Genomic DNA, 27,916 nt, shown 5'->3' on the forward strand with positions numbered 1-27,916 from the left:
ATTATTTTTTTAAGGAATAGGTTTCTGTGCGCGGTTTAAATATAAGCATTTAGACTTTTAGTCTCCTCATGCACAAGATGACATAATTAAGGGAAAAAAATAGTTACCCAAGGACACATTGCTGGGAGGGGAGAGTACTTCCCTTCGGCTGAAGCCTGAGGTGCTTTGAAATACATCACTGAGAGAAAATGAATCTTTTGCTTTAAACACTGCACAGCTTGTGCGTAATCGGAACGGCAAGCTAACAGATATCGGGGAAGGAACAGAAGCAAACGAAGAAGGAAGCAGAAAGTTGCGGTCCGTTTAATCACAGCAGCGAACTGATAGAAAAGAAGCGGACTCCGCTGGCGTTCAACCACACCTCCTCCTCCCTCTCTACAATCTCTCGTTCGTAAAGAGAGAAAAAAGAAAAATGTTTCGTCCGATTCCAGATCTGCTGTAAAGTATACCAGTTGAGTGTGTCAAACAGAGCCCACAGGGGAAATTTAGCAGTAGGACCAAGAAGACGGACAAAAAAATTAAATAAACGTAAATCGTCTGCGCATTTCAGGGATAAAAGGACACACATTGGAGCCATTTAAACAGGTGCAGTGCTACTTGGATAACGGTATGTATACATATATCAAATCTTGCTTTTGCTTAAGTGTACTTTAATGTTTATTCCAGTGTTTTTAGGCGACTGTGGTGTGTTTGAAATATCTTGCATGTGTACAGATGAAATATCAGGGTACTTTTAAATATAATTATCCGAATAATACTTCCAGCTGTGGTTGTGGAAAAATACAGCGCAGCAGATACAGTACTTAATGCGTCTGCATTCTCCTTTCTGTAGAAAGTGGTTGTGTAGAAAGTGTAAATCTTTGAATATGCATGTACATGCATGTAAGCTGTATTATATATATAGTTTCTTTAAATGGGTTCATTTGGACTGTATTATTGTTATCCTATACCGTTTAGGTAAAATACGCTTCCTGATGGAGATCTCAGATGCGCCAGTTGGTCTCAGAGATTCGAAGCAAATGCGATGGTACAACGAGACTCTCCTGCAGACCAACTTCAGTGTATATAACGAGACAGACGCCTTTCTGCCAACAAGCGTGAAGATCACTATTGTTGTGGTCTACATGATTGTTTGCATGGTGGGGCTCATTGGAAACTGTCTGGTCATGTACGTCATCATCAGGTAAAACTCAATTTTTACCTAGTAGATGTAAGTTGCTCAGGGATGGATAAGCAATTATTGCTCTTAATATGTTATATATGCTTTTACCCTACACACATACTGTACACATAAATAAAAATTAGTCATGGTGAATGCTTGGTAGTAGCTTGGGACAAATAATGAAATAGTTATGATCTATGTAATGTTAAGCAGGGTGTATTTATGGTATCCTGCAATTACCATGTTATTTAGTTAATCCCCTTGTTATGTGGAATGACATCATATGCTTAACTCACATAGTCATTTAAACCTTAAGATGAATCAAACACATTGCTTTTTCACAAGGTAGATCCCCACCCATCAATACACTTCCGGTCTGTGCAAGGGTTATGTCAATAGATCTCTAATCATGATCTGTAATCATGTCTGTATGTGCATGTATGTAATTTCATTACAGACAATAGGTCTCACCCACCATTCCCCATTACATGTGACAGATTCTTATTACCAGCACGCAATTTCTGTGTTCCTGTAAAAAATTCCTGTAAAAGTGGAACGTGCACATTTTTTAATAACTGGTGGTTTCTGGGTGATGATGCCAATGCCCAAGTAACTGAATATTTTTCCAATTACATCATCATCAACAACAATAACAACAACAATAATACTCTATAATGATTTGAGTTTCTTGTGCAAGCAGCCAGTGCGATGTCCTTACACCCTAAAGTGTTAATTTATATAAAAAAATGTGAAGTTTCCTGCATGTATTAATGAATAGTTCGCAATATATTAATACAATAACATAGTAATTATAGGGTAGTTGTAGCTACATAGGATGGACGGATGGGTGCATAGATAGATAGATAGATAGATAGATAGATAGATAGATAGATAGATAGATAGATAGATAGATAGATAGATAAAGCAAGCAAGCATCATCAGCGACAGTCCAACCCATGCATTTCTCAGTGTCCTGACCCATTTGCCCACTCATCAGATGTGATGAATAACCAGTTGATTTCCATCCTGATGCTGATGCATAATAGCACTTTTACCCAATACATAGTGTCCAAAAGAGCCATTGTGCAGTCTTAGCAAGTCTCACCCAGATTCACAGGAACAACATGATTAGTCTGCTTTTTCTATGCCTGAACCCTCCATCTGTCAGTGCTGGCTTTTTAAAAATATAAAGTGGCAGTTTGCACCCTGCTAATTAGGAAATATCAGTCAATAATCCATTACATTTGTGAAAAGTTATTTTTGTTAGCTGATATTTTTAGTGACCAGCTATTTTTTCAAGATTCCTATACGTACAGTACAAATGGCATACACTGTGCATTGTGATTTTCCTTCATAGAATTCTTTATGGATCACATAAATTAACAAAGTTATCAAATGTAATATTGCTACTCAGATGAAGTTTCATTGGTTAATCTATGTACAAGGCTGAACCCGGCTGACTACTATCGCTGCTACACCAGCAGAGTAAGCTGCACCATGTTATCCATGCCTGCCTAAGGATTCTCAGCTGTTATCTGACTAAATGACATGTTTCTTTCTGCCACTGATTTTCCCCTACTCTGCCGTTCTCCTTAAACACTCAGAAACCGTAAGATCCATTTGCGGTGTAAGGTAATTTCTTTGCACTATTTTGAACCGGTAAGCCACTCCGTTGTGGTATTAGGGGACTCCTGGGTAATAAAGAATCATAGATCCACAAACTCCAGTACAACTGGGTCTGTGCACAACCAAAGTCAGTTGTCTACTCAGTGATCTAATTCTGGTTAAGGTCTTATAATGCTGCCACAATAACTGGAGTGATCCAATCCAAGCTGCTTGCGATGGGAATTTGAATCCTCCAAAAATAAAACAGTGAAATGCAAGCCAAATAACAAACAAAAGCACATAAAAGCATCATTTTAGTTTCCACAACCTCATAAAAGCATGCGGCGAAATTCCCCTCCTTGAGAATGGGGAAGGTTATAGTCTGTGCTGCATTCTTCTATGAAATAATTTCCTAGTGAGATACAGATTTCCCCAGACGCTCTCCTCAGTGTGCCACTGTCAGACAGTACATTATAGGTACATGTTCAGCCTGGGCTCCATACTGGGCCACATGACAGAATCTTCCTTGGGCTGCTGGGAAATTGCCTTGTGCTAATGAGCGAAAGCCTGTGTTGCCAGTTTGTACAATTTGTGAAGTCTTTTTTTTTTGATCTTGTGACCGTTTTTGGACTCCATTTGGGGATGAGGAAAAATGACTATATGAGCTTCTGGGGATGCTGGAAAAATTAAGCAATGGAAAAGCTAGCTTCTGCAGATGTTTTTGTGGTCAAGATAAAAAAAAAGAAAAGAAAAAAAAACATTTAAAATTCAATTTTTTTATGAATACCAATATTTTGATGCAGTATAACGATAATTTAATTTTTGGAATGTACTCGGGAATGAGAGAGTTGGTTAAAGCTTTATACTATTAGACACATTAGTGCAGGAGTCAGGGGTATGACGTTCAAACCTATTACGGCTGTGTGTTGCGGAGTAGCTCAGTTGGTTGTGCAGCTGCAATTCTTCCAGCGTCCCTCAGGTTTCCTTCAATTATTCGTTTCCTTCTGTGCCCCAATGATATGCAGTTAGGCTTTTTGGTCTCCCTGAAATAGTGTGCATGTGCCCTGTAATGACCTGGCATTCTGTTTGGGGTGTGCCCATGACATCAAAAAAATGGGATGTTAATATTGTTTTGGAATATCCATCCATCCATCCATCCACCCATTCTCTGTAACTCCTACAAAATAATCAGGGTAGCAAGGGTCTGGAGCCTATCCTAGAGGCTATGGGTGCAAGTCAGGGAACAACCCAGCTTTGGTGGCCAATCCATCACTGGGCAGTGTTGCAATATCGGCTTCACCAATATTATTCATACAGTTTTCAGATTTTTTTATGCTCTGTACATGTGCAGTCGCAAAAAGAGTATAGGGAATCGCTAATCTAAAATTCAGTAAAGTTATTTTTAGAAAAACCTTGCTAGCATATTTAGGGTCTAAGCTGGGTAATAAAAATCACTTTAGTACAAGGATTTGCTAGATTAGATAGAGTGTGGAATTCAAAGAAACTCGGATATATTGCATAAGACATTACAGAAGTGTTCGGTAACTGTATCTTAAGATTTATAAGGATATGTATTCTATTGTTGGATATGTGTAGAGGCTTCTTATACTGTTATTTACGCCACAATAAGGCTTACCAATGTGTAATTAATGCAAAATGTCATGGCACACAATTTCATAGCATTGACCCTGCTCTTGAGCAGGGGGCGTTCCGCACCATTGCCTCGAAGGACAGCACAACCAGCTGCACAGCGCAGAATTTGTACAAACTGTGATTAAATGACTGATGTGAGGCTGATGAATGGCACATGTGTGGCATTTGAAAGATGAACAGTGTCTGTCAACCTGGGATGGATGTCACTGCATCTTCACAGGCCTTGACTATTGTAACAGAAGATCTGGCCCTATCTGAGATATATGCCATTTACAGAACAACAGGTCTCAGAGAGATCGCAGAGAGTATCGTATTACCTGCAGCTATAGTAGAGAAACCAGTGTTTAGTGCTCATAATTAGTGCAATATAAAGGATGCAGATGGTAGCTGTAGTCAGGAACAAAAAGGAATGGCTGATATTTCATGAATGTTTTCTGAGGAAACCAGTCACTCTATTCACAAGCAGACATTTGCCTCTGCATTCAGGGGTAGAATGACGTAGCAATGAAATAGCATGAAAGAACTGGAACCAGCAAGCACCTGAAAGAATAACCTAGTCAACAAAGAAGACTGAGTAGTAGCAGTGCCACTATGCTAGCTATCAGAAGGACTAAAGGAGCCCAAGCACATTTGTTGTTTTTTCTGTGTCTGGGGTATTAAATTTATAGAGTGCAGACATGAGTCTGCATCTCACCAATGACACGGAAAGAACTTCCTGAATGTGATCTGTTGCTCTGACCCATGGATTAATTGTAAGAGATGGCACTGGCATCTGGTGGTCTGGATTATTTCTTCTATTTCCCCTATTATCAAATAGTTCATATGTCACAATGACTCATATTCATGAGGCATGTGGTATCAGTGGGTATAATGCTTATACCACAGACGAATTGGCAAGATATATAACAAAATTAAAAATATTGCGTTATGCAATGGGGCTCATTTACTACAGTTGTAATTTGTGTTGTAAATTTAAAAAAAAAATCTAATTTTTAGTGATGAAAGAATGTAATATATTACAATGCTCAGTCCTGGTCTTCAAGGACAGTGGGATTTTTGATTTTTGCTCACAGTCAGTCATTAACTGAACTAATTATTTGTATAGCTTGTAATGCCAGCAGGTGTTTCAGGTATCGTTGAGTTCCTCCTTACAGTGTATTCCATGTATACTGCAGTATGTTGGTCCTGTAACATCAGGACTGGGCACTTGTTTAATACTGGAATGGTGAAAACTGTGCAGTGGGTCTTTGAACAGCTCCTGCTTTTGGCTGCAGAGCATTTGACTTAATTAAACTCCCACTGTAAGCATCTACAGATGTAGCACTGGGTGCCTTTCAAGACGAACCCTCCCTAGCCTCTTAGTAAAGGGCCCAGATGGGCATCCCACAGTCTTCTCTCATTGGCCAGTTGGTCTGTCATTCATCCAGCCCACTCTTCTTCATATGACAAAGCCTGCTTGGCATTTGGGTATCCTAGGGTATGGTCCCTTATTAGAATAATTTTAGTGGCATGAATTTGTTTATTATATTCCTCTGCTGTGTGTCTCTGTGACATAATGGCAGTGCACACTGGCCATTGCTGCTCGAGATGTAATTCTAAGACAGAGTACATCCACATTTTAACAGATCTCACTGGAGAAAGGTGTGTCAAGTATTGTAAAATGTTGGGCAAATCCAGATGTCCATAAAACAGCAGGTATATGAAATTTTAAACAACAAATGATGTATTTAGAACCACAAACATATATATATTTGTGTAAAAATATATTATACACAAATTTTACAAATTTTATATACAAATTTTGCCATATACATTACATATCACACATTTCAATATAATAACAAATCACCCATACACTCTTAACATGACAAAAATAATAATATTACAGTATGTAGTCTCCTAAGTAAAAAACCTACCATAAAATTTTGTCTGTTAATATTGTAGTCCGTTAAACTGAGATTTTACTGTATATTAAATATCAAGTTTGCGATGCCAGAATGCATCCATGACTTCTTTTTCTCCTAGAACACTGGGTAAACTGTGGATTAAAGGACAACAAGAAAATGGTCATTTTTAATTAATTATCCGTAATAGAAAGGAGATGTGAGGGACCTCCTTGTGCTTTACTGTCCTTGAAGTGCAAGCTCATGCAAGCCTCTGATTTCAGTCCAAATATAATTGATCACAAGGCTGAATCTTTCTGTTGTCTAAAAATACCAGGAATATAACAAAATATTGCTTGCATAAATTATCCAAATAAATTAAGCTTAAGGTTCTTCTTTATTTTGTCTGGAATCTATCTGGCATTATAATTATCTATAATAAATCCTGTAGAAATTTCAGGGTCTGCCAGAGCCTGTCACTGCCAAAGGACTTAATGGATTTTTCATGTTAAGCTGTCCTGTGTTAGTGCAGGTCATGGTGACAAGTTATTACAAAGTAGTTATTTCTGCATTATATGCTTGCCATATTTTTCCTTCACTATAATGTAGCTGTTTTATTACACAATATGTTGCGTGACCAAATATAATGCACTATTAAAACAAATATATCATCCAGCCATCTTATCTTGGTGATGGAGGGTCTGGGGCGTATCCCATGCAGCACAAGGGAGGGGTCCATCCTGGGTAGGATCCCAGTCCATCACAGGCCCTTGTAGGGAATCCACTTGCAGAGTCTCCGCAGTTTCAGCAAAATGGTGGTTTATTGAACAGTAAAAATAATATAATGTAATACAGTGTAGACATACACCGGGTACTGAAAGGCAGCTCAAATACAAATTAAGGGCAGTTCTTCACCCCCCTTTATACCCCAAAAGACCCTCCCCAACAAGGTGCTGTGTGTAGGTGTTGTGAGTGAATTTACATATGAAGAGTGACCCCCCTGGCCTGTGAGGAGCCTGGGGCAGGGATGGGGCAGGACAGGGTGGAGACTTTTATGATCATTGTAATTTAGTTATCTTCCTTATCACCCTAGTGGTGCCGACCAGAACCCCCATTCTCTCCCTGACTTCCCCTTTGATCATTCCCCCTTGATCATTAATAGCTAACACTGTCTCCATTCAAATGATCAACCAAGAACATTGGGGCATCTTTACTGCTTTTCCTTACACCCTACACACAACATGCAAACTACATACTTACAAACATCCTATACAAAGAAACAACATGTATAATCTTACCAAGGGACACCTATTTGTACCATATTAAGGCAAAGAGACCACACTGGCCCTGGAAATACCGTGAACACAAATGTTATGTTTTATAAATGAAATTTGCTCATTACAGTCTAAACTGGAAAAGACTGTGTTCCTGTGTTCGGCATGTAACAGTAATCTGGAGTTGCAGGAATGTATACAAATTAAATTAACAAATGTGAATTGTAATGACTCCCTATGTACAGTGCCTATATGAATGGGTTTCATGCATTTTTCTTTTAGTTGGGGCTGGAAAATACATATTGAGCTGCTAATGAGAACATCTGCTGCTTCTCACCCAGCAGAGCAGGGAGTTTGCTAATGGAAGCTGGGTCAGGCTTGGCATTTAATTTGTACTTTTGGGGGGCATAGCACTCCCTGATGTGTTTTCATCTCGGGCAGGAAGTGCAGCTCTGCTTCCGCCCCTTCTGCAGTGACTTCATGAGGCTTTCCCCTCTTTGAGGTCACTGTGTCTGTACTTGTGCAGAGTCTACTTGCATTTGATTGTTCTTTGATCTGCTGGATTGAGTTCTGCTTTTTTCTGGTTTGCTTGACTTTCATGTTTCTTATATATTCTGCGCTGTTCCCTCTGCTGAGGGAATTCTCTACTACAGGTCATGTGATGCCTGATGTAGGCAGAGCAAGTACTTCAGTTCCTGCTATGATGTGTTATGAAGCAAGGCAGAACCGCTCAGTTTGATCCTGCATACAGTCTTGACTGCATCTAAAGAACATGAGCTTTTTACAGGAGTAGAATTTCTTTATTAGGTTTTTATCTAATTTTCATAATCCTGGTCTGTAATTGGGCCCAACACAGTAGGATTCTTTTTATCATTTTGAAATTAGAGCCATTTTCAAAGTCAAATTTCACTTTACTGTCGTCTCAGCTCTATGACGCATGAGTCCGGTACCCAGATGAAATTTCATTGGTCATAGTGCAAAAAGCAATAAATACAGTATAAATTTGTAGACATAAGACATAAAACACCAGACAGTAATATCTAGACATGGACATAAGACAAAGCAAGAAATGCAGTTAAACACACGATTAGGTTGGTAATCGTGTGTTTGACTTGGTTGCTCCTAGTACGTGTAGATGGCAGTAGAAGTTAATTATGCAATAAATAGATGAAATAGATTATGTGTCCAGTTTAGCAGTTCATTTGATTAGCAACCCAGTCTTAAATTTTAAATGCTATCCGAGAATTAATAATGTTTGTGTTTACTGATTATTTCAGTTAATGTCAAGTAATTGCTTATTATCACATGGCTGCAAACAGATGCTATCAGAAGGCATTCCTAAACATTCTATGAGACAGACTTAGTTTATAAATAGCAGTCAGGAGTCTCTTAATACAGTATTAAACAAAATACAAATATAAGTTATACAGTTTGTATAACTGTCATATAATTTCAAGGACACGGTTCTGAACATTCCCATTATTAGGGAAATGTGGATGTAATGAAATTAGGGAGAAGCCTATATTTTAAAGAGTGTAAGGATTTAAACCAGCAGTCACTACTACCTTTTTCATATCAGTGCAACATACTGATTTCTTCTGCATGCTAAGTAATATTGATACATTTTTCATATCACAGCTGACTTTGTGCTAACACAAAGCTAGTCTAGTATGTGAAGAACATTGGACTTTCACCGAACTGTATGCCTGAGTTTGTTTAATGTACAATTGTAGAGCCGCTCAGCATGCTTTGAGGTGCATTGGTTCGTTAGTCTTAGAAAACATTAAAAAGGTTTCATTCTTTTGTAAATACATTTTTAGTTTTTTTTTTTAATTCCTAGTGTTCTAAGTCTGGTTCTAGATAGTGAATTGGCACTTGGAAGGGCTGTCGTAAATGTGTGTTACTTTCAGATTAACAAGCGGAGCCCCATGTGGGGCAGCAGGCGGATTTCTCTGAGACATGACTCGCTTCTGAAAGAGCATTGTTTATGTGAGTGCGCTTCAAAAAAGTCTGTATTGGAATAAAGATGGATTCTGGCTGGACTCCCTATTGCCTGGCTTCATCTTCAAGTGCTACAGTTGTGTCGGAAGTTGTGTGGGATCTACAAAAGAGAAGATCAGACAACAGATGCACTGCCGGATTGAAGAACTCTGAGCGGTACTGGAGCAAATGGATCTCTCTTGGGAAGTGGTGCTGTGGGGTGTACAGGAGCTGTAAAACATGTCTACCCAGGGGTAGTGATACCCCTTGGCACTAGGGAACACTGTTTATTCTCAGGTCAGCACTTAGTGGGAGTGGCCAAGATCAGTGGTGCCTTCTGGCTACCCCTGAGTTAGCTACGCTCCTGAGTGACACGCAGCAGTCACTAGCTCTGTCAGGGGAGCATAGCGCACCCCCCCCCCCCCCCACAGCTCCCACACCAGCAGCTGCCCCGCAAGCTGACCTCAGGGTTGGGGAGAAAACAACAGCATAGCCAGCTGTCAAGGTGCGGCAACGATGAGCTGAGCTGCTGGGAAGCCTGTCTGTGATAGTTCATATCGGTGGCAGATGCTGCAGGATGGGTCCACATGGACCATCTAGATGGACCTGCCCCTCAGACAAACTGGGTGGGAAAGTCTAACAGCAGCACTGCAAGCTCAGCATTCGTGCACTTCATTGAGCAACTTCATCAACAGTAACACCGGGGGGGGAGGAGGGGCACACTGGTGACAGTTGTAACGACTGGCAGGACCCCACATGGTCCAGGACAGTCTAGCTCTTCTTGCCTTCCTACATGCCCTCTGTCCCTCCACTTTACAACAGCAGACCGTGATGGCTAATCCTTGCAGATAAAGCAATCTTTAGGGAGGAAACCATCCAAGCATCCGTGCAGGTCACTGGAGCATGAGAAAGTGGCACAAAGGAGGAATGATTACCTGCCTGGGCAGTCCAAGAAGCTAGCAGCCACCTCGGCAAAAAGCCTGGGCACTTCAGGGCGCAATGTAAGCAACAGGATAGCAGAGACAAACTGCAGGGAACTCTGGGAGGCCAGTGAAGATGAGGTGATGCCAGACTAAAGGGAGTAAGTCTTAACCACACAAGTACTGTCATGGGACAGACTACATCCATGGAAGAGAAGCAGCAGCTCATGGTGCATCTGGGCTAAACATGAAATCAACATCGCTAACATCACTGATGACTGCCTCCTGGGCTTTGATGTGCTGAACAACACTGAGAGCCAGCATCCAGTGAGCAGTGCCTTTCCTTACTGTTGAGGGACACACACCAGATCCAGTCCATCTGGAAGGCTTAACTGAAGTTGGACAAATCATGCAACAGGCCAGAGAGAAAGATAAGGAGGACCAGGGGAAAGCAACAACAGAAATGCTTCAGCAGCGTAGGTGGAGCCATATTGCCGGTATATTGAGGTCGCATGAGCGCTGAGATGACAGAGGCTGTCATGGACCTGAGGCATGGTACGGTCGGGAAAAGGTGACAATCCACTTAGCAGCTCAGAGACAAACAAGGGTTTATTGATTTAAACAAAGAACCCTGGGGGGGGGGGGGGGATAACAAACTATAGACACCATAACTACATAAATACAACTAAGGAGCAGGGCTAGAGAAACCAAGCAGAGCAACAGAAACCTAATAGAATGATTCACTGGAGAACAGAGCAGCGCTGGCACCAAAATACACAGAAGACTGGGCCAAACAAGAAACAGGTGTAAGACACACACTCAGCCCACAGAGCTACATCCTCCTGAGACCCGACCTATTCATTTATGTCCATTGTAGTGGACATTGTATTTTTGCATTTATTTTTTCACTGATGTTGGGAAACGTATTTATTCTTGTTGTGCACTAAAGAGGACATGCTGTGAAATTAAAATAAGAATAAATTTGAAAAAATGTAAATTGTAAGATGTCTTATTTCCTCCAAAGACAAATAACCTACAATTGAAGGACACTTTTTTCCTTGGGTCTCAGGAGGATATGGCAGTCAGAGAAACAGGAGAAAACACATAAGGGTGTGACAAGGAGTGACAGGATGGGATGGCCAGCGACACCTGCTGGCCAAAAGGGGAAGAAACACAAAGGGTAGGGTCGGGCAGGTGCTGACCCTGACAGAGGCCTTGAAGCAACTGATGGCTTGGAGCAGTATTAGGCTTGCACTGGCCATCCAGGCCAAGTCCAAGACCTCTAAGAGTTCCAGCACATGTCTGTAATTCAGGACTGTGAGTGGAGGTGTACAGAGATGATAAAGTACCAGATAGATGCCCATCCATCAATGTTCTCAGAGGCTACCTCTGGCTCTGAGAAGGGTGGCTATACAGAAAATACAGGAGAAGGCAGCAACAGGTATCTTCAAACCTTCCAATAGCTTGTGATCATCATCAGTAGTCCAGGCTAAGAAAAAGATGACTCTCTTCAGTTCTGTGCATATTACTTACACCTCAACACCCTGACCAGAAAAGACTCTTATCCCCTGCCATCGATTCATGATGCTCTGGATTACTTGTTGAAGTCAGTCTGGATTTCGCCGCTCAATCTCTGGAGTGGGTGCTGGTAGGTTTCCCTGTTTCCTGATGCTAGACCAAAGACAACTTTCACCATTAACTGGGGCTTCTGCGAATTTACAGTGATGTCTTTTGGACTCTGTAACAGGCTAACAACTTTTAAGAGGCCAATGGAGAGGATTTTGCTCACATCATCTACCTGGACGACTTGTTGGAACGTGCGGCAGATGTCAACATGGCAATAAAGAACCTGCATATTATGTTAGAGAGGGTGCAACTGACTAACTCAAAGAAATGTCCCATGTTGAAGATATAGCATTTCTCGGGCAAGCTGGGGGGCAAGTTACTTGGTGGCTGGAAATTCTGTATGGCTGCTCCTTCAAAGTACAGCACCTAGCCGGCTCACAACACATCAGTGCTGAAAGCCTATCCTGAAACCCTAAAATCAAGAGTGAGATGAGTGAATATATGCAAAGATGAACATTCCTGACCATTTTTGCTGCCATTTTCCCATTACCTTATATTATCTTGAATTAGTAAACCAGTCATTTTGAAGAGATTTACTTTTGATAAATTACCACTGTTTGATGCATGTGTCATTGATATACCATGTTTGCATGATATAGCATGATAGCATTTTTCTATGTTTGTTTGTTATTTATACCCAATAAATTCTTAACATATGAGTCCAAAAAAATGCATTTAGGTGGAGTTAACATCTCCTCTCATCGGTAATACAATATACACATGTTAAATATATAAATGAGACAAAATGCATGGAAGATGGCATAGTGACATCATATCTCTGGGACAAGGGTTCAAGTCTCCCCCAGGGATCCATGTGTGTGGAGTTTGCATGTTCTCCCTGTGTCGTCGTGTGGTTTCCTCCAAGTACTCTGGTTTCCCCCCAACAAGGTTGAAATTGAAGTTACCATATTGCCCATAGGTGTGCATGTCTGAGTGTATTTATTTCAGTAAAATTATGTACATTGTGTCCTGCATTGAATGAGGGACATTTGTGATTTCATGTGCTTCAAATTTCTGCTTTTAAAGAACCATATAAAGCAATGTTAATTTTTTATAAAATCAATTCAAGTGAAACAATATTACAAAGTACATTATTTGAAATGAATTGTTAAATACTACATAAAACCTACTGTAAAATACCTAAAGCAAAACTAATATACACAGTTGCTACTCACAGCCCATACATGTCTTGTTGGCTTTTTTGAACATATCCCACACACTTACAGATTGCTTTTTACAAGTTTAACTGTTTTAGTTTGATTTTGAGTACATTTGCCAACCTGGAATTCAGTTGTTTTTTTCAGGTGGCAGACAAGGAAAACAAAGTGAAAGTGGGTGAAGGTTATGCTAACACGATGCCCCATTAGTGAGAATAGAACGTGTCATACACAAGTACGTTGCAGCTAGTGGTTAAAACAAGGTTGAAAAAACACCATGGGTTCTATTACTTAACATCACAATTACGGGTCAGTAATTTTGGCCTTCAAAAATGTTTCAGCTGAAACTGAAAATTCAGTTGGCCTTTTAGACCAAATATTTTTGGTTGCTGAAATTTTGCTTCATTGCTAATAAGTACAATTGTCAGAACAATACGAATACTATCAAAAACATGCTTCCTTCATGGGCAGTAGTGTGATTAACATTAGCTGTAGCCTGACCTTTCATAGCCAAGCGTCCATTTCTTGCGGCTGGCTGCAGAATTTGGTGAAATTATGATGGAAACGTGAGTGTGGTTAAAAAAAACAACTTCCTTGGCTCAAATGTGTACTGCAGAGATAAATCCTAAAAGACTGTGGAAGAAATTTAGCAAATCTATTTAGCGACTCAAGTAACACCTTCAGTGACCCAGTCTTTCGGAATGAATTCTGTAGAAGATACCAGTTGCCTGGTCACTTAAGAGCCTTTGTAGTTGAGGGTTGACAGCAGCCACCACTCACGGGAGTAGGTAATATAGCATAGCTACCCAGCCTGCTTTGCGTCGCATATGTTCATTAGTTACAGAAATGATAAAAATGTCTATTTCATTCGTAAATAAATATTCAGTTTATTTTAAAGTGTTTATTTAAATGTTCTATGTTGGGTTCTAGATAGCAAATTGTCAGTTAGAAGGGCCACCATAAATGTGTGTTTCATTCAGATTAACGAGCTGAGATCCATGGTGGGCAGCAGTCCGGCTTTTCTTGGCTGTGACTCACTTCTGAAAAAACATTGTTTATGTGAGTGTGTTGCTAAGTAGCCTGTATTTGAATAAAGATGGCTTCTGACTGGACTTCCTGTTGCCTACCTCCTTCTTCAAGCACTAAAATATTAATTTTAATTTTAATTTCTAAATGTCTCTGTACTATATGAGTGGATAGGGGATGTATGGATGGATATAGTAATAATATATAGTAATATAATGCAGAAAGAGTATTTTTGGCAGCTTGTTGGCTCTGGGGCTAGCACTGTGACCCCACATCTTTGCATGTGTGATTCCCACCCCTTCTGTCCGTGGATTTGGATTCTCTCCATGTTCAAGAATGTTTGGTTAGGATACTATGGATTTCTGGATGAGTATTAGTCGCTCAATTTTCCACAGAGTATAGCTGTGCACCTTGTGGTGATATGGCATCCCATCCAGGGTGCCCTGTGCTTCTGGGAATAAGTTTCCGGCCAGCCATGACACACTACAATACGGCAATCTTATCCTCAAAGGGCCGGTGTGTATGCAGGTTTTTGGGATAACCTTCAGTGGCCTGTACTACGAAGCGGGGTTACTGGCTTATAAGGGTAACTTGTCGGATTTAAGGTACCACAGTGTAAATGGACTTCATATTCGTTCACTTACATTTTGCCCAGACTACCTTAAATCCGACAAGTTGCCCCGATAAGCCAGTAACCCCGCTTTGTAGTACAGGTCACAGGTCAGCTGTTCAATCCCAGGTGTGAGGACTCTTCAGCCAATCAGTCTTCTAATTAATAATCTAATTAGGGAGTCGCAGCAAAAACCTGAATACACTGCGGCCCTTTCTGGAAAAGATTGGCCACCCCTGCACTACAGGGTACATGGATATGGAGGATGGGCAGATAGATAAACTGTTTTCAAATGTATTGCAATGGGGACAGATTGACCATGAAACAGGTGCTGCAAGATGAAGGATATTTGAAAAACAATAATTGCAATAATTGCAATACACTTTTAAAGCATGTCAACCTTCCCAAGTTCTCCCACATCACTCCTTTGCTGCGCTCCCTACACTGGCTTCCTGTGGCTGCCCGCATCAGATTCAAAACACTGATGCTCACATACAAAGCCAAAAATGATCTGGCTCCATCCTACCTAAAAGACCTCATCACACCCCGCACTGCACCACGATCTCTCCCATCCTCCAGCACTGCTCGACTGGTCCCACCACCCCTCAAGGCACAAGGAAGACACACGTCTCGGCTCTTCTCTGTTCTGGCACCAAGTTGGTGGAATGAACTCCCCCTAGATGTCCGAACAGCTGAGTCACTGAATGTCTTCAAAAGACGACTTAAAACACACCTTTTCCAGAAATACCTGAATTAGCACTTCTGGCATTATACTCAGTTTTTTCCTTTTATAAAAAAAAATGCACTTTCCCAACAGAGTATTAGATCGATGGTATTCATAGCCTTATTGAGCTAGTATCGGGAAAAATTCATTGTAGAGTCTTAAAGCACTTATGTAAGTCGCTCTGCCTAAGGGTGTCTGCCAAATGCTGTAAATGTAAATGTAAATGTAAATCTTATACATAGCAAATAACCTACAATAATTGATATGTGGGGCCTCCTTCGGAATAGTTGGAAAAGCATCCCAGGAGGCCACCTCATGAAACAGGTGTAGAGGAGACAGCAGGGTCAGCCAGTCCTTGGTGTAATTGGGGTTAAGGGCCTTGCTCAAGTGCTAGTAGTGGGATCACTCTGCCGACCCAGGGATTTGAACTAGCAACCTGCTGAGTCTCAACTCACAGAGCTGCTCCCCAAAGAAATATATTTTTTTTGCTTCACACTTTTTTGGTCAGTGCATAATTCCATATATGTGCCCTCCACAATAATTGGCAGCCCTTGAAAATATTTGTAAAAAGGGTTAGAAAAATCCATCCTTTGGTGAAGTAGCTTCATGTCTCACTGAAAAGATCAGATTGAAAAATTGATTAAATTTCAGTGTAAGGTTGGATTTTCTCATTTTTTCAGTGTGACATGAAGCTACTTCACCAAAAGGTGGATTTTTTCTAACACTTTTTACAAATCTTTTCAAGGGCTACCAGTAATAATGGAGGGCACTGTAGTTTTGATGTATTCATGTGACTGCACAACCAGATGGAATACCTTTCATAATTGAAATTTATAAAGACCACATAAATTTGTTACACCAGAGACGTGATTTTCCCACATAAAAATACAGAAATTTATTTAACAATATACAGTAATAGGGCAGGTTAAAAACAACTACATGACCGTACTGATCAACAATGCCAACATCCGTCCCTCACACACACATGCACATAGAAAAAATAATTACACTCAATACATTAAAAGCCAATTAGGCCATTAAAATAAAAATAAACACCAAGGAGTAGCACTGGGCCTCACCATGGCTCGCTGGAAACAGGGAACCTTCCAGACACTACATGCCACTCGTGAACACACCTCTCTTGTGGAAACCAGTGCAACACAAGAAAACCCTCCACCTCCTACAACTCAGCCTGCTGCCCACTTTAACCCCGATGCTCTGGTGCAATAAAACAAAACACAACATTAATTAAACAAAAGAAAAAGACACTGCCCCACCGCCGACACACGACAGAAGAGGCAGTACAAATGTGATCGCGGTCCTCCCAATTGCACATTCGGAAGGGCCGCCAAACAAAGAAACAAAACTTTAATGTAGACAAAGCAGCAGAATTGCCAGGGATTGCAAGATGGAAACCAAGGGAGCAACAATCACTCCTGCTGCCATATGCAGCCGAACCTGCGAAACATAACAAAAACGAGAAAATAACATTACACACCAGAGTAAGCAATAAATTGCAATATACACTCACACATATCCACCAATACGCTGAAACAACTGCCCTGAAAGCAGAGGGAAGGGAATGCCGCAAGCTCCATGAGCAGGCCAGAGACCAGAATTAGCTCAAGGAACTGCAACCCAGTCAAGGCTCACAAGATGCAATAAGTGACCTACCTCATCAAACACCGAATCTGCAAAACGGAGGCACACAGTGACCGATATACCTCCAATGTGGCACAAGCTGGGTGTGCTTAATGATGGCCTAAAATTGGCCAACTGAGCATTAGAATCTGGTGCCAGGAGTTCCTCAGGACCATTATCTACAGAGCGGACAGTACGGGGAAGATGGTGAACATTACAGTGTTGCCCTGCTGTCGAAAGCACAGACCAGCATACAACAGATTCAGTGTCCAATTGAGCAGGGGGGTGAAACATGAGCTGGTGAAGACACTGCCAGCTCCAAGGGTATAGCCAGAGTAAACCTAGCATCCAAAGGACCTACACTAGGTCCCAAACAACGTGGCTCAGAGGGTGGAGGTGTGCGGGTGGTTTCCAAAACCAACAACCACACATCACCATCATCAGAATCATCAGCTAGTTCTGCAGTGGGACATGAAGACCAAGCCATAGGGGAATGAACTGCCGTCACTGGCCCGATGTGAGCCTTCAACATGTCACGATGAACATTTTTCACTTTCTGCAAATCGTCCACTGGGGCAATAGTATAAACTTCTCCCCCGACGGTTGGCGCCTTCAACACCCAGTAGATTACAGTGCTCCATCGGTTCTGAATCTTACGACGGCCCCTAACACCACACTCTCGAAGGTGCAGCAACTGGCCTACCTGCAAAGGTACATCCTACACAGAATTATCATGCTGATCCTTCCGGCAACCAGCGGCAGCCAACAACCTGTCATAAGCACTGTCAAAAGCTTCCCCAGGTACTGGGTCCTGCACCCTACCCAAGAGAAAGTCTATGGGTAGTCTAGGCTCCCGACCAAACATTAAGAATGGGAATTCTCCAGTGCCCTGATGAGGTGTAGTATTATAGCAGAAAAGCACTTGTGGGAGACACGAGGCCCAATTCAATTTCTGCAATGTTGGCAAGGTCCGAAAAAGATTGTGGAGAGTTCTATTAAAACGCTCACAATGTCCATTGCATGCAGGGTGGTATGGGGTAGTATGAGAATACGAGTTGGGACCCTGAATTTATAAAACCATTCGCTCAGAAGAACCTGGGCCACAGTAGAAGCCCGCTGATCATGAATAGGAATGGTCACCGTGTATTTGCTAAACACATCGGTCATGACCAGAACATTCTCCATCCCATTACGAGATGGCTCCAATAATGTAAAATCTATGGCTAGGATCTCATTTGGCCTAGATGCCAACAGGTGACCCAAGCACCGAGTCCTTTGCAACCTGACAACGCTCACACTCTTGGCACCACTGTTTTATATCAGAGAACATTCCAGGCCAATAACAACGCTGCCGAACCAGTTCCATGGTTCATTCAATATCTTGATGGCTATGTCCCTGATGGAGCTGTGTCAGCATTTCCTCCTTAAGTGCTTCTGGCAAAATGAGCTGGTAGCCTTCTTCACCCCTATCGGGACAGAAGACACGACAGTGCAGCAATCTCACTCTCTCCACCAAGCAATCCCACTGGCGCAGCAAAACTTGAGCATAAGAAGTTCCAACTTCATGGAACTATAGTTGTCCATATTGTTATCAGTGGGCAGAAGACCCCTACTAGCATATGCAACAGGCCTAACACTCCTTCCTTGTTCTTGGGACAGAACAGCCCCAAGACCATGGTGGCTAGCATCAATTTCCAAGATAAAAGGGCGTGCAAAATCTGCATAGGATAAGACAGGAGCAGACACCAATTTTGCCTTCAAAGCTTCCCCACACTGCTCGCACTTTGTCATCCAGGCAAAGTCTAATGCCCACTTGGGCCCTCTCTTAGACTTAATGCTGGTCCTTCCGGCAATCATCTCATGTAGAGGGGCTGCCAACTTGGCAAACCCCTCCACAAAGCACCTGTAATAACTGGCGAAGCCTAGAAAAGATTGCAACTCAGACAAACAACGAGGCCGCTGCCACTTTGCCACTGTCTCAATCTTAGTGGGATCAGTGGAAACACCCTTACTGGAGATCACATGCCCTAAAAAGTATACCTCTCGCTGGAAGAAGACACTTGTCCAGTTTTGCCTTTAGGCCCTCCTGCTGAAGTCGACTAAGAATGACTTCCAGTGGTTGTAGGGGCTGAGAGACTGATGAGGAAAACACAATGATATCAAGATAAAGCAGCAAGGACTGACACTGCTGATCCCCAAATATCCTCTGCATCAGCCGTTGGAAGGTACTTGGGGCATTACACAATCCAAAAGGCATCTGGTTAAACTCAAATAACCCGAACGGAGTACAAAAGGCAGTTTTAGGCCGGTCCTGTTTCAAAACTGGAACCTGATTGTACCCGCTGGCCAGATCTAAAGTTGAAAACCAACAAGCCCCAGAAAGTGCATCAAGGCTTTCCTCAATCCTAGGTAAAGGGAAGGCATCTTTTCTAGTCTTATTGTTAGATCCTTTTTAACAGTGACAACCGGGGAAGCATAGGGACTGCTACTCTCCTTAATGAACTTGTGAAATAAGTTAGTGAAATAAGATTAGTACACCCCAGATCACCCTCATGGGCTGAAAAGACTGAACTATACCTGTGCAACACACTTCTGACCTCCTTCTGCTCCTGCTCAGGCAACGAGGACAAATCCAGTGCCTCCACCTTGTTTGATACTGCACTGGTAGTTACTTGGGATGAGACACATGCTGTAGCGGCCTTCACCTCAACAACACTTGCAGGCAAGCTAACCACTTGGAGACACCCTAAAGAGCCCAGCCCTGTATGAGAGTAGAGGAGAACCTCAGTTACCCCTATGTTCACCACAGGGACATAGACTGACCCATTGCCCACCTGAACCAAACAGGGGGGAGCTAATAACCAAGCTGGTAGGTCAGACTCTACAGGTTCAAACAGCTCAGTCTGCATAGACAGTTGCTCAGAACAAGTACCTGCAACAAATTCCTCCAGGGATGTGAACCACTCGAGTGCCTCAAACCCTGACTACCCCAGAAGGATTCTCATAAACCTGGATAGCGGACTGGTGACACTGTTGCAATGCCTCAACCATTGGACTGGGAGCCTGCAACACAGAAGGCAAGTCAAAAAGTGAAGCACCATGGACAGCAAAAAGCTCTCAGTAACATTGGCTAATCACGTTCATCCCAAGAACCCCAGGAACTGAAGATGCTCCAGGAGGATCCTTTATTACTAGAATACCACAACGGGGGATGACCTTACCACACAGTACTACGTCCAGTTCCATATACCCAATATATGGAATGGCAAACCCATTGGCCGCTCAAAGCTGAAGCCAATGGCAAGACTGAAGATGATCACAACCTCGTGGTTCAGACTTTTGCAAAAAGAAGCTCTCGGTGACTGTAGACACCATGGACCCAGTGTCCAGGAAACAGGAAACATCGACTCCACCAATTGACACATAAAGGTTAGGACAAGAAGATATTAACCGAGACACAGTACATGCCTTTAAGCCAGTAGACACCTCCACAAAACGGAGGCACACAGTGACCGATATACCCCCAATGTGACATAAGCTGGGTGCGCTTAATGACGGATAAAAATGCCTTTGCCCACGCTACCTTAAGCAGCTGCACAAACATGCCACCAGTGTGGAAACTGAACTCCCCGGTACCACGTACATGTCAGCAAAACATATCTCCTGAACAAGTTCTGCCCCGCTCTTACATGACACCTAGCTCCGCCCCCTAATCTAAAAGCCATCAGACCAATTTTATCCTAATTAAAGTAATATTAGGTATACAATTTCGTATATAAAAAGCAGTACCCAATACTTCGACCTATCACATTTATAATTATTCTATAATGTAGAGAATACTACAAATATACCTTTCTATGGGTAGGTGTGTCCAAATTTTTGACTGGTACTGTGTGTGTGTGTGTGTGTGTGTGTGTGTGTGTGTGTGTGTGTGTGTGTGTGTGTATTTTATAACCCTTGACAATGATCATCTTTTGTTGTTTATAATGAGGTGCAGTTCATTGACCCAATTACCTTGGTGATTTGACATATTTGTTAAATAACTGAATTTCTCTTTTTCTTTTTTTTTTACCTTATTTTCTCATCTTTCCTATCAGGTACACTAAGATGAAGACTGCCACTAACATTTACATCTTCAATCTGGCACTGGCAGACTTTCTTGTTTTGGCCACACTACCGTTCCAGGGAACAGATGTCTTCCTTGGATTCTGGCCGTTTGGAAACATCCTGTGCAAGATGGTCATCTCCATTGACTACTACAACATGTTTACCAGCACATTCACCCTCACCATGATGAGTGTGGACCGATACATAGCTGTGTGCCATCCGGTCAAGGCACTGGATATGCGCACACCACACAAGGCCAAAGTCATCAACATCTGTATCTGGATCCTGGCTTCTGCCATTGGAGTGCCTGCCATGGTAGTTGGGGATGTGGAGGTAGAAGTTACTGGTATGTGATCTTTACTGGTTCTACTGAACAGTTTACTGGAGCTTACTAAAAATCCAGTGTTATCTGTATAGGATACAGTAATGGGTCTCAACAGACCTGAGATGACTTCAGAAATACATGTTATATGTGATTATTAGTATGGAGATATTTATAAAAGGCATACCACGTATGAGTGGGGTTGGATTTAAAATGACTCTGACACCGAGATGTGGTTGTCTTGCAAAATTATCACTCAGAGGAGCAAGAAAAGTCATACAGGATGTATGAACCCAAACACAATCCAAGGATCTGTAAGCCTTTTTGTGGCAGATGATATTTATATGTATGTCTTATATCTATGACACAAGTTGAGTAGCAATGGCTTGCAGAAGATACTCTTGATGACTCATTCCATCATATCCAACTGACATTTTTGGAAACAATATTGCAACATTTGGGGAAAATCTCCTAGTGCCTAGCACTAATATAATTTTAACCTAGCTGTCAACCATGGTGGTGGGTAAGTGAAAGTTAGGGGCAATTTTTCTGCTTATAGACATAGAAAAGACTTGACATCAGAGGCAATCCTGAATTCATAGTGGTATTTTAGGCCCCTATGTTTGTGGGTCGAAGTTGAAGAATGTTTGCTAAAGAGACACTTAAGTGTAAGAGATGTTACATTTTGCATTAGCAGAGTGAAAAACCAGTCCTTAGCTCAACAGAAATGTTTTGGGTAGCCTTAAAGTGGGCTGTTCATACCAGTTCTGTAAACAAGAATTGAGGAGAAATCTTTTTATAGAAGGTGTAACAGATTGATTAGTAATCAAAAAGAAAAATTTGGTAGTAGCTAAACAAATCTACCACAGCTTATTGAATTAATATGTTAAAGTATCCCCTTGACCCTGTGATCCTGATGAGGATGAGCGATTAGAAGTTGCAGGGATGAATGGATGGTAAGACTTAACCTCTGGGTTTTTCTTACATAAGCAATACTTGTTCAATAAATATTGAAAATAACATTCAGGGTTTTACTGTGACCCAGTATTAGAGTAGCGTGGAATATGGATGGATGTTGGGTTCAACTTAGGCTTTTATTAGATAAATGAAATGAATATATTTTCAAAAGAGTCATGTCATGTTACAGCTTCATGTTCACCTGGAGCTTGACATGGAAAGTGAGATAGTAAGATACAATACATAAACATTCTGTATGGAACACCAGTGTATCATAAGCTGCACATATACTGTACACACTAAGCTGAATCTAAGTCTACTTAGAGTAATAAGGTCATAAATAAACAAATATATAAATAACAGAATATGTAGGTACCTGAGGGGAATTTATGTAGATCCTTTAATATATGTAGATTTGCAGTTCTAGCATGGTCATGTAGATATTACGTTCTAAGGTAACTGCGATCTTGGACTGGCTTCTCATCCAGGGCATACCCCTGCCTTGTGCATTGTATGTGATTGCATTGTGGTAATTGCATTCCATTCCTGAAGCAGAGTTCTTATATATACCATACGGCCAAAGCAATGCAGACGCCAGCTTATCCGATATCTCATTCTGAAACCAAAGGAATTAATATGAAGTTGGTTCACCCTTTGTTGCTGTAATAGCCTCTACTCTTCTGGGGAACCTTTCCATTAGATGTTGGGATTTACTGCCATTCAGGTTGGGTATTGATATTAGCCTATCAGGTCCTATTCCAGGAACTTCTGTGGCTGCCACTTTTCAACTGAACTTACTCCCAGGCATTTCCACTTCACACTAACTTAACTTGCGGAGAACCATGACAGCGTTAGCAGGGCAGAAATGTGGTAAACTGACTTGCTGGGGAAATGGCCTCTTATGATGGTGCCAAGTGGAATTGTCTCTTCTGTACAACCACCCATTCTGCTACTAATGTTTGTTGCCAGAGATTTCATACTTGTGTTTTTAATTAATTAATTCTTCTAATTAATCAAGGTGGCTGCATACTTTTGGTCATATAATGTATTTGGTAACGCTTTACATTAAGTGCACCTTCATAATACAATCATTATGCATTCATAGAACATTCATAAGCAGCATGCAAGTACACCTTAACATCCTAACATCCCTTAACAGCTTTAATATACATTAATAACAAACATTACATTATTATACAATTATGTTTGTTATTATTATATAATGTTTGTTATTAATGTATATTACAACTGTTAAGGGATGTTAGGATGTTAAGGTATACATACATGATGTTTATGAATGTTTTATGAATACTTAATGAATACATTATGAAGGTGTACTGAACATTTTATGAATGCAATATAAAAGCATTATGAAAGTGCAGTTAATGTAAAGCGTTACTGTGTATTTGAATCCTACTTATTTGTCAGGGGCCAGATAAAATTAATTAATATTTTCCTAGGTTTCATTTAATGAATATATTGTTTATTCATCCATAATACCCCGAGGAAACTTGAACTGAAAATTGGTTTAATGACATGAAAAGGAAACATAACCTTTATTTAAGTAATAAATATCTGATTTCAAAATATTATGCAATCTGTAACTCACATTGATGCTGTTCATTGCATGAAACACAAACGTGATGTGCAGTGCCACCCATACATGTCAAATTGGATACTTCGTGTTTTAAAAAGAATAGTAAATCATCAGAGGAGTATAAACTAAAATTTTGAGTTGTATTTTTAAAGTAATTTAAAATATATTCATTTTCCCAAGTTCATTAGTTTATATATATATATATATATATAATTTAATGCATTCATTTTTACCATAGGAATATGGAACACTTAGGATCAAAATCACCTTCCAAATGATAACCTTAATAAATAGAATTAATGTGTTAGAGGAACATCAATAGAATATAAATACTTTAGTAGAGAAAGCCCTGCTGTTGTGACTTCCCTTTCGGGATATCGTACATGAATGGTCTGGTTATTGTCCAGTGAATACTACCCTGATTTTAGGTATATTTTCTCCCCTGTGTGGGAGCAGCCTCCCTCTCTCTCTATTTTACAAAAAACAATAAGCCGTCATGTGACCTAACTCCAGAGCTGCTTGAGGCCACGTGTAATCCTACCTGTCAGAGGCTTCATTCAGAGGCTTTGTTTCCACCCGTTTCCCGATGGGATGACCTTCGAATAATTCCAGGCTTAATTCTTAGATACCTGCTATTCTTTGTTCACACTCGTTCCCCAGACTCTGTTGTAATGCTATGCAATTTCACAGCACTGTGAAACTCGACAGCTCATATTTTGGTTCCTTTCTACATTCCATATGCAGATTTTTGCATCACTCTGTTTGTCAGAAGGGTGCTTTGATCTGAATGATCATCCACTGCATGAAATTCTTATCTTTCACAATAGGTTCAAAGCTGGCATCAATTTTTGAGACCAGTTTTTGGAAGCATAATTTGTGAGTTATTTATCACAGTCTTTTTTCCTGTGCATTGCTGCAGCTCCCCTGTCTGATGTACTAACCTGCACCACTCAGTTGCTCCCATATATCCTTCAAAGCTACTTCATTCAGTCAATGACAGATTGTAACTCTCACTCTTACTATCCCCTGACAAAGATCCACCTTACAACAATGCTTGCCATTTTGAATTCAGTGGTCTGCTTTTCTTTCTGTCAGATAGTTACCTCTGTCAGCCAAAATATTTGAAGGTCTTGACGTAATTTCCTAGTCCTTCATAATAATAATCCATCAAACTAACTACCATTTACCTGAGTCAGGGTTGCAGGGAAAAAATTAGCATCAATAATAATAATAAGCTATTAACCTAGATGTGTTTTTTGACCATGATGCACTCTGTTGTCCAGTTGTGTATGTGCATGTGTGATGTGCTCTTGTGTTAGCAAACTCATATACACACAATAATTTGCTTCATAATTAACTTATTACTATTGTTTTCCATCATGCAGGTATTGAGTGCATCGTCGTACTTCCCGACCCACGCAGCTACTGGGATCTTGTGTTTGGGACTTGTGTGTTTCTGTTTTCTTTCCTCATTCCTGTGGCCATCATCAGCATCTGCTACAGCCTGATGGTTAAGCGGCTTCGCAGCGTACGCATCCTGTCTGGATCCAAAGAGAAGGACCGCAACCTGCGACGCATCACGCGCATGGTTCTGGTGGTGGTCGTTGTCTTTGTGGTATGCTGGACCCCTGTCCAGATCATGGCGCTGGCTCAGTCGCTGGGGGTAAATCTGGGGAGCATGCTCACCGTGGTCCTCATGCACTTCAGCATCGCCCTGGGGTACGTCAACAGCAGCCTCAACCCGGTCCTGTACGCCTTCCTCGACGAGAACTTCAAGCGCTGCTTCCGTGAATTCTGCTACCCCTCTGCCTTCCGGCTTGATGGGCAACAGTCGGGTCGCATGCGGAGCATCGCCCGGGACGTGCCGTACAATAGCAAGGCTGTGGACGGTAACAGCAACCCTGCCTGACTAGGCGTGGAGCTGCCGCTGGTCAGCACGGAGTTCTCCAAGCCAGGCAACTCTAACACTGAACTCACCCAGATAACAGCTCTGTAGCGTTATAGGTGTCCCCACACATGCCTAACTGGGCACCAGATATTTATGCTGACACATTTTTTGGGACTAAGGGGCTTTTTACCAAATGCCTTTGGTTTGTGTACTTGTCTTATTTATCTCTTTGTTTGTTTGGTTATTTGTTTAATTATTTACCTGTTTCCTTATGATTGCTCTCAGACAAAAAGAGAAAAAAATTAATTACGTTCCATTGCCTTAAATTCTATATAATTGCTTATATTTGACTTTTGACAGGTGTTATTGTCCCTTTTAGTGCATAAATAGATTTCTTTTTGCTATCTAAAGATAAAAATGAACTGAGTGTCTAAGCTTTTAGATTGGCAAAATAGTAGAGAATTGTCTATGCTCCTGTAATTTTGTTAAACAGTAAAGATATGTTGTATTATATTGTTTTATATTATGCTTCAGGCAGAAATATTTAAAATTCAAAATAAGAATAGTGTCGTATCATACAGATGCATATATATTATGCACATAGTTTGGTAATTTATATAAATTATTACTGTGTATTTAAACTGTATTCCATCTGTAACTCAGACCTGTATTTTCTGAATTACGTTTAATGCCTGAGGTACTGCTTATCACTATTACAGTTTACATTTTAAAACTATTTAATTGTTTCTGTATGTATGTGAAAATATTTTATATATATGCACACACTATTCATCCATCCATTGTCTATCTTTGGCGGACTTGTGGAATATACATACATTAGTCAACTATATATTTCAGTTATGTATACATATGTGAACAGGTATATCATTATGTATATAATGAAACATGAATAATGGCTTATGGTGTAACATAATTTGTTGTCTTATGTATTGTGTATAGATGCATTTATTTTGTTTCATTGTTTGATTATTTTATTGGTTGACTGTTTTGAGAATTTGCTTACATATCTGTCTGTATTTTACCTATTCCTCAAATAATGGTACATCCTTTATATGTAGCTTCCTTTGTTGATTTTTGTCCTTTTTATGTAACGATATTTAATTTTGGATGTCCTTCATTGCTTTAAATGCTGATAACTTTATTGACATGCAGAATGCAAAAAAAAAAACATTGAGAAATAATTTTAAATACAAAATAGAAATAACTACATCCATCTTACATACTATTTAGCAATTCATACATGTAATACATCAAGGCTTTTATCTTGAAATGTCATGCTGTTTAGAATTACTCAAGCAAACTTCATCAAATATGCAGCTGGTTCCACCCCCTTCCATATCTACACAGGGCCCCTCTGTAGGGTTCTGTATTTGAGTTAATTGATTGCCTTACTTTTCATTTACCTTCTATTACATTAGTCTCACAGCATTTTATGGAACACATTGATACATTCTCAAATTAAAAACCTCAAACATGACTCCTATAAAATTCACTGCTATGTAATATGCTTACATTCAGGGCCAGATATCCTGCTTTTTGTGATCAGCTCTTTAGTAATTCTCATATTTACACTAATTTACAACACATAAGTACAAATGAGACCAATGCACAGGAATATAAAATCCAAAGAATAACAAAGAGAAAACAGTATGGAAGGATGGACCAGCTGGGGATAACTGGAATAGTAGCAGTTTACAAGAATCGGACTATTAGCGACTGTTTAATGGACCAGTAATAAATCTTTAAGGGCTGAGTGCAATTAC

The 27,916-nt window shown here is 40.7% G+C and overlaps 1 protein-coding gene across 1 annotated transcript; it reads left to right on the forward strand.

Moving 5' to 3' along the window:
• Positions 1-27,916, forward strand: oprl1 (opiate receptor-like 1). The gene is made up of 4 exons (XM_023825653.2): positions 1-607; positions 958-1,183; positions 21,359-21,714; positions 25,630-27,916. The coding sequence occupies exons 2-4, from the start codon at positions 975-977 to the stop codon at positions 26,151-26,153; spliced, it is 1,089 nt and encodes a 362-aa protein (XP_023681421.1). The 5' UTR covers positions 1-607; positions 958-974; the 3' UTR covers positions 26,154-27,916.

Source organism: Paramormyrops kingsleyae, chromosome 6 (assembly GCF_048594095.1).
Source record: "Paramormyrops kingsleyae isolate MSU_618 chromosome 6, PKINGS_0.4, whole genome shotgun sequence".
Taxonomy (NCBI): Eukaryota; Metazoa; Chordata; class Actinopteri; order Osteoglossiformes; family Mormyridae; genus Paramormyrops; species Paramormyrops kingsleyae.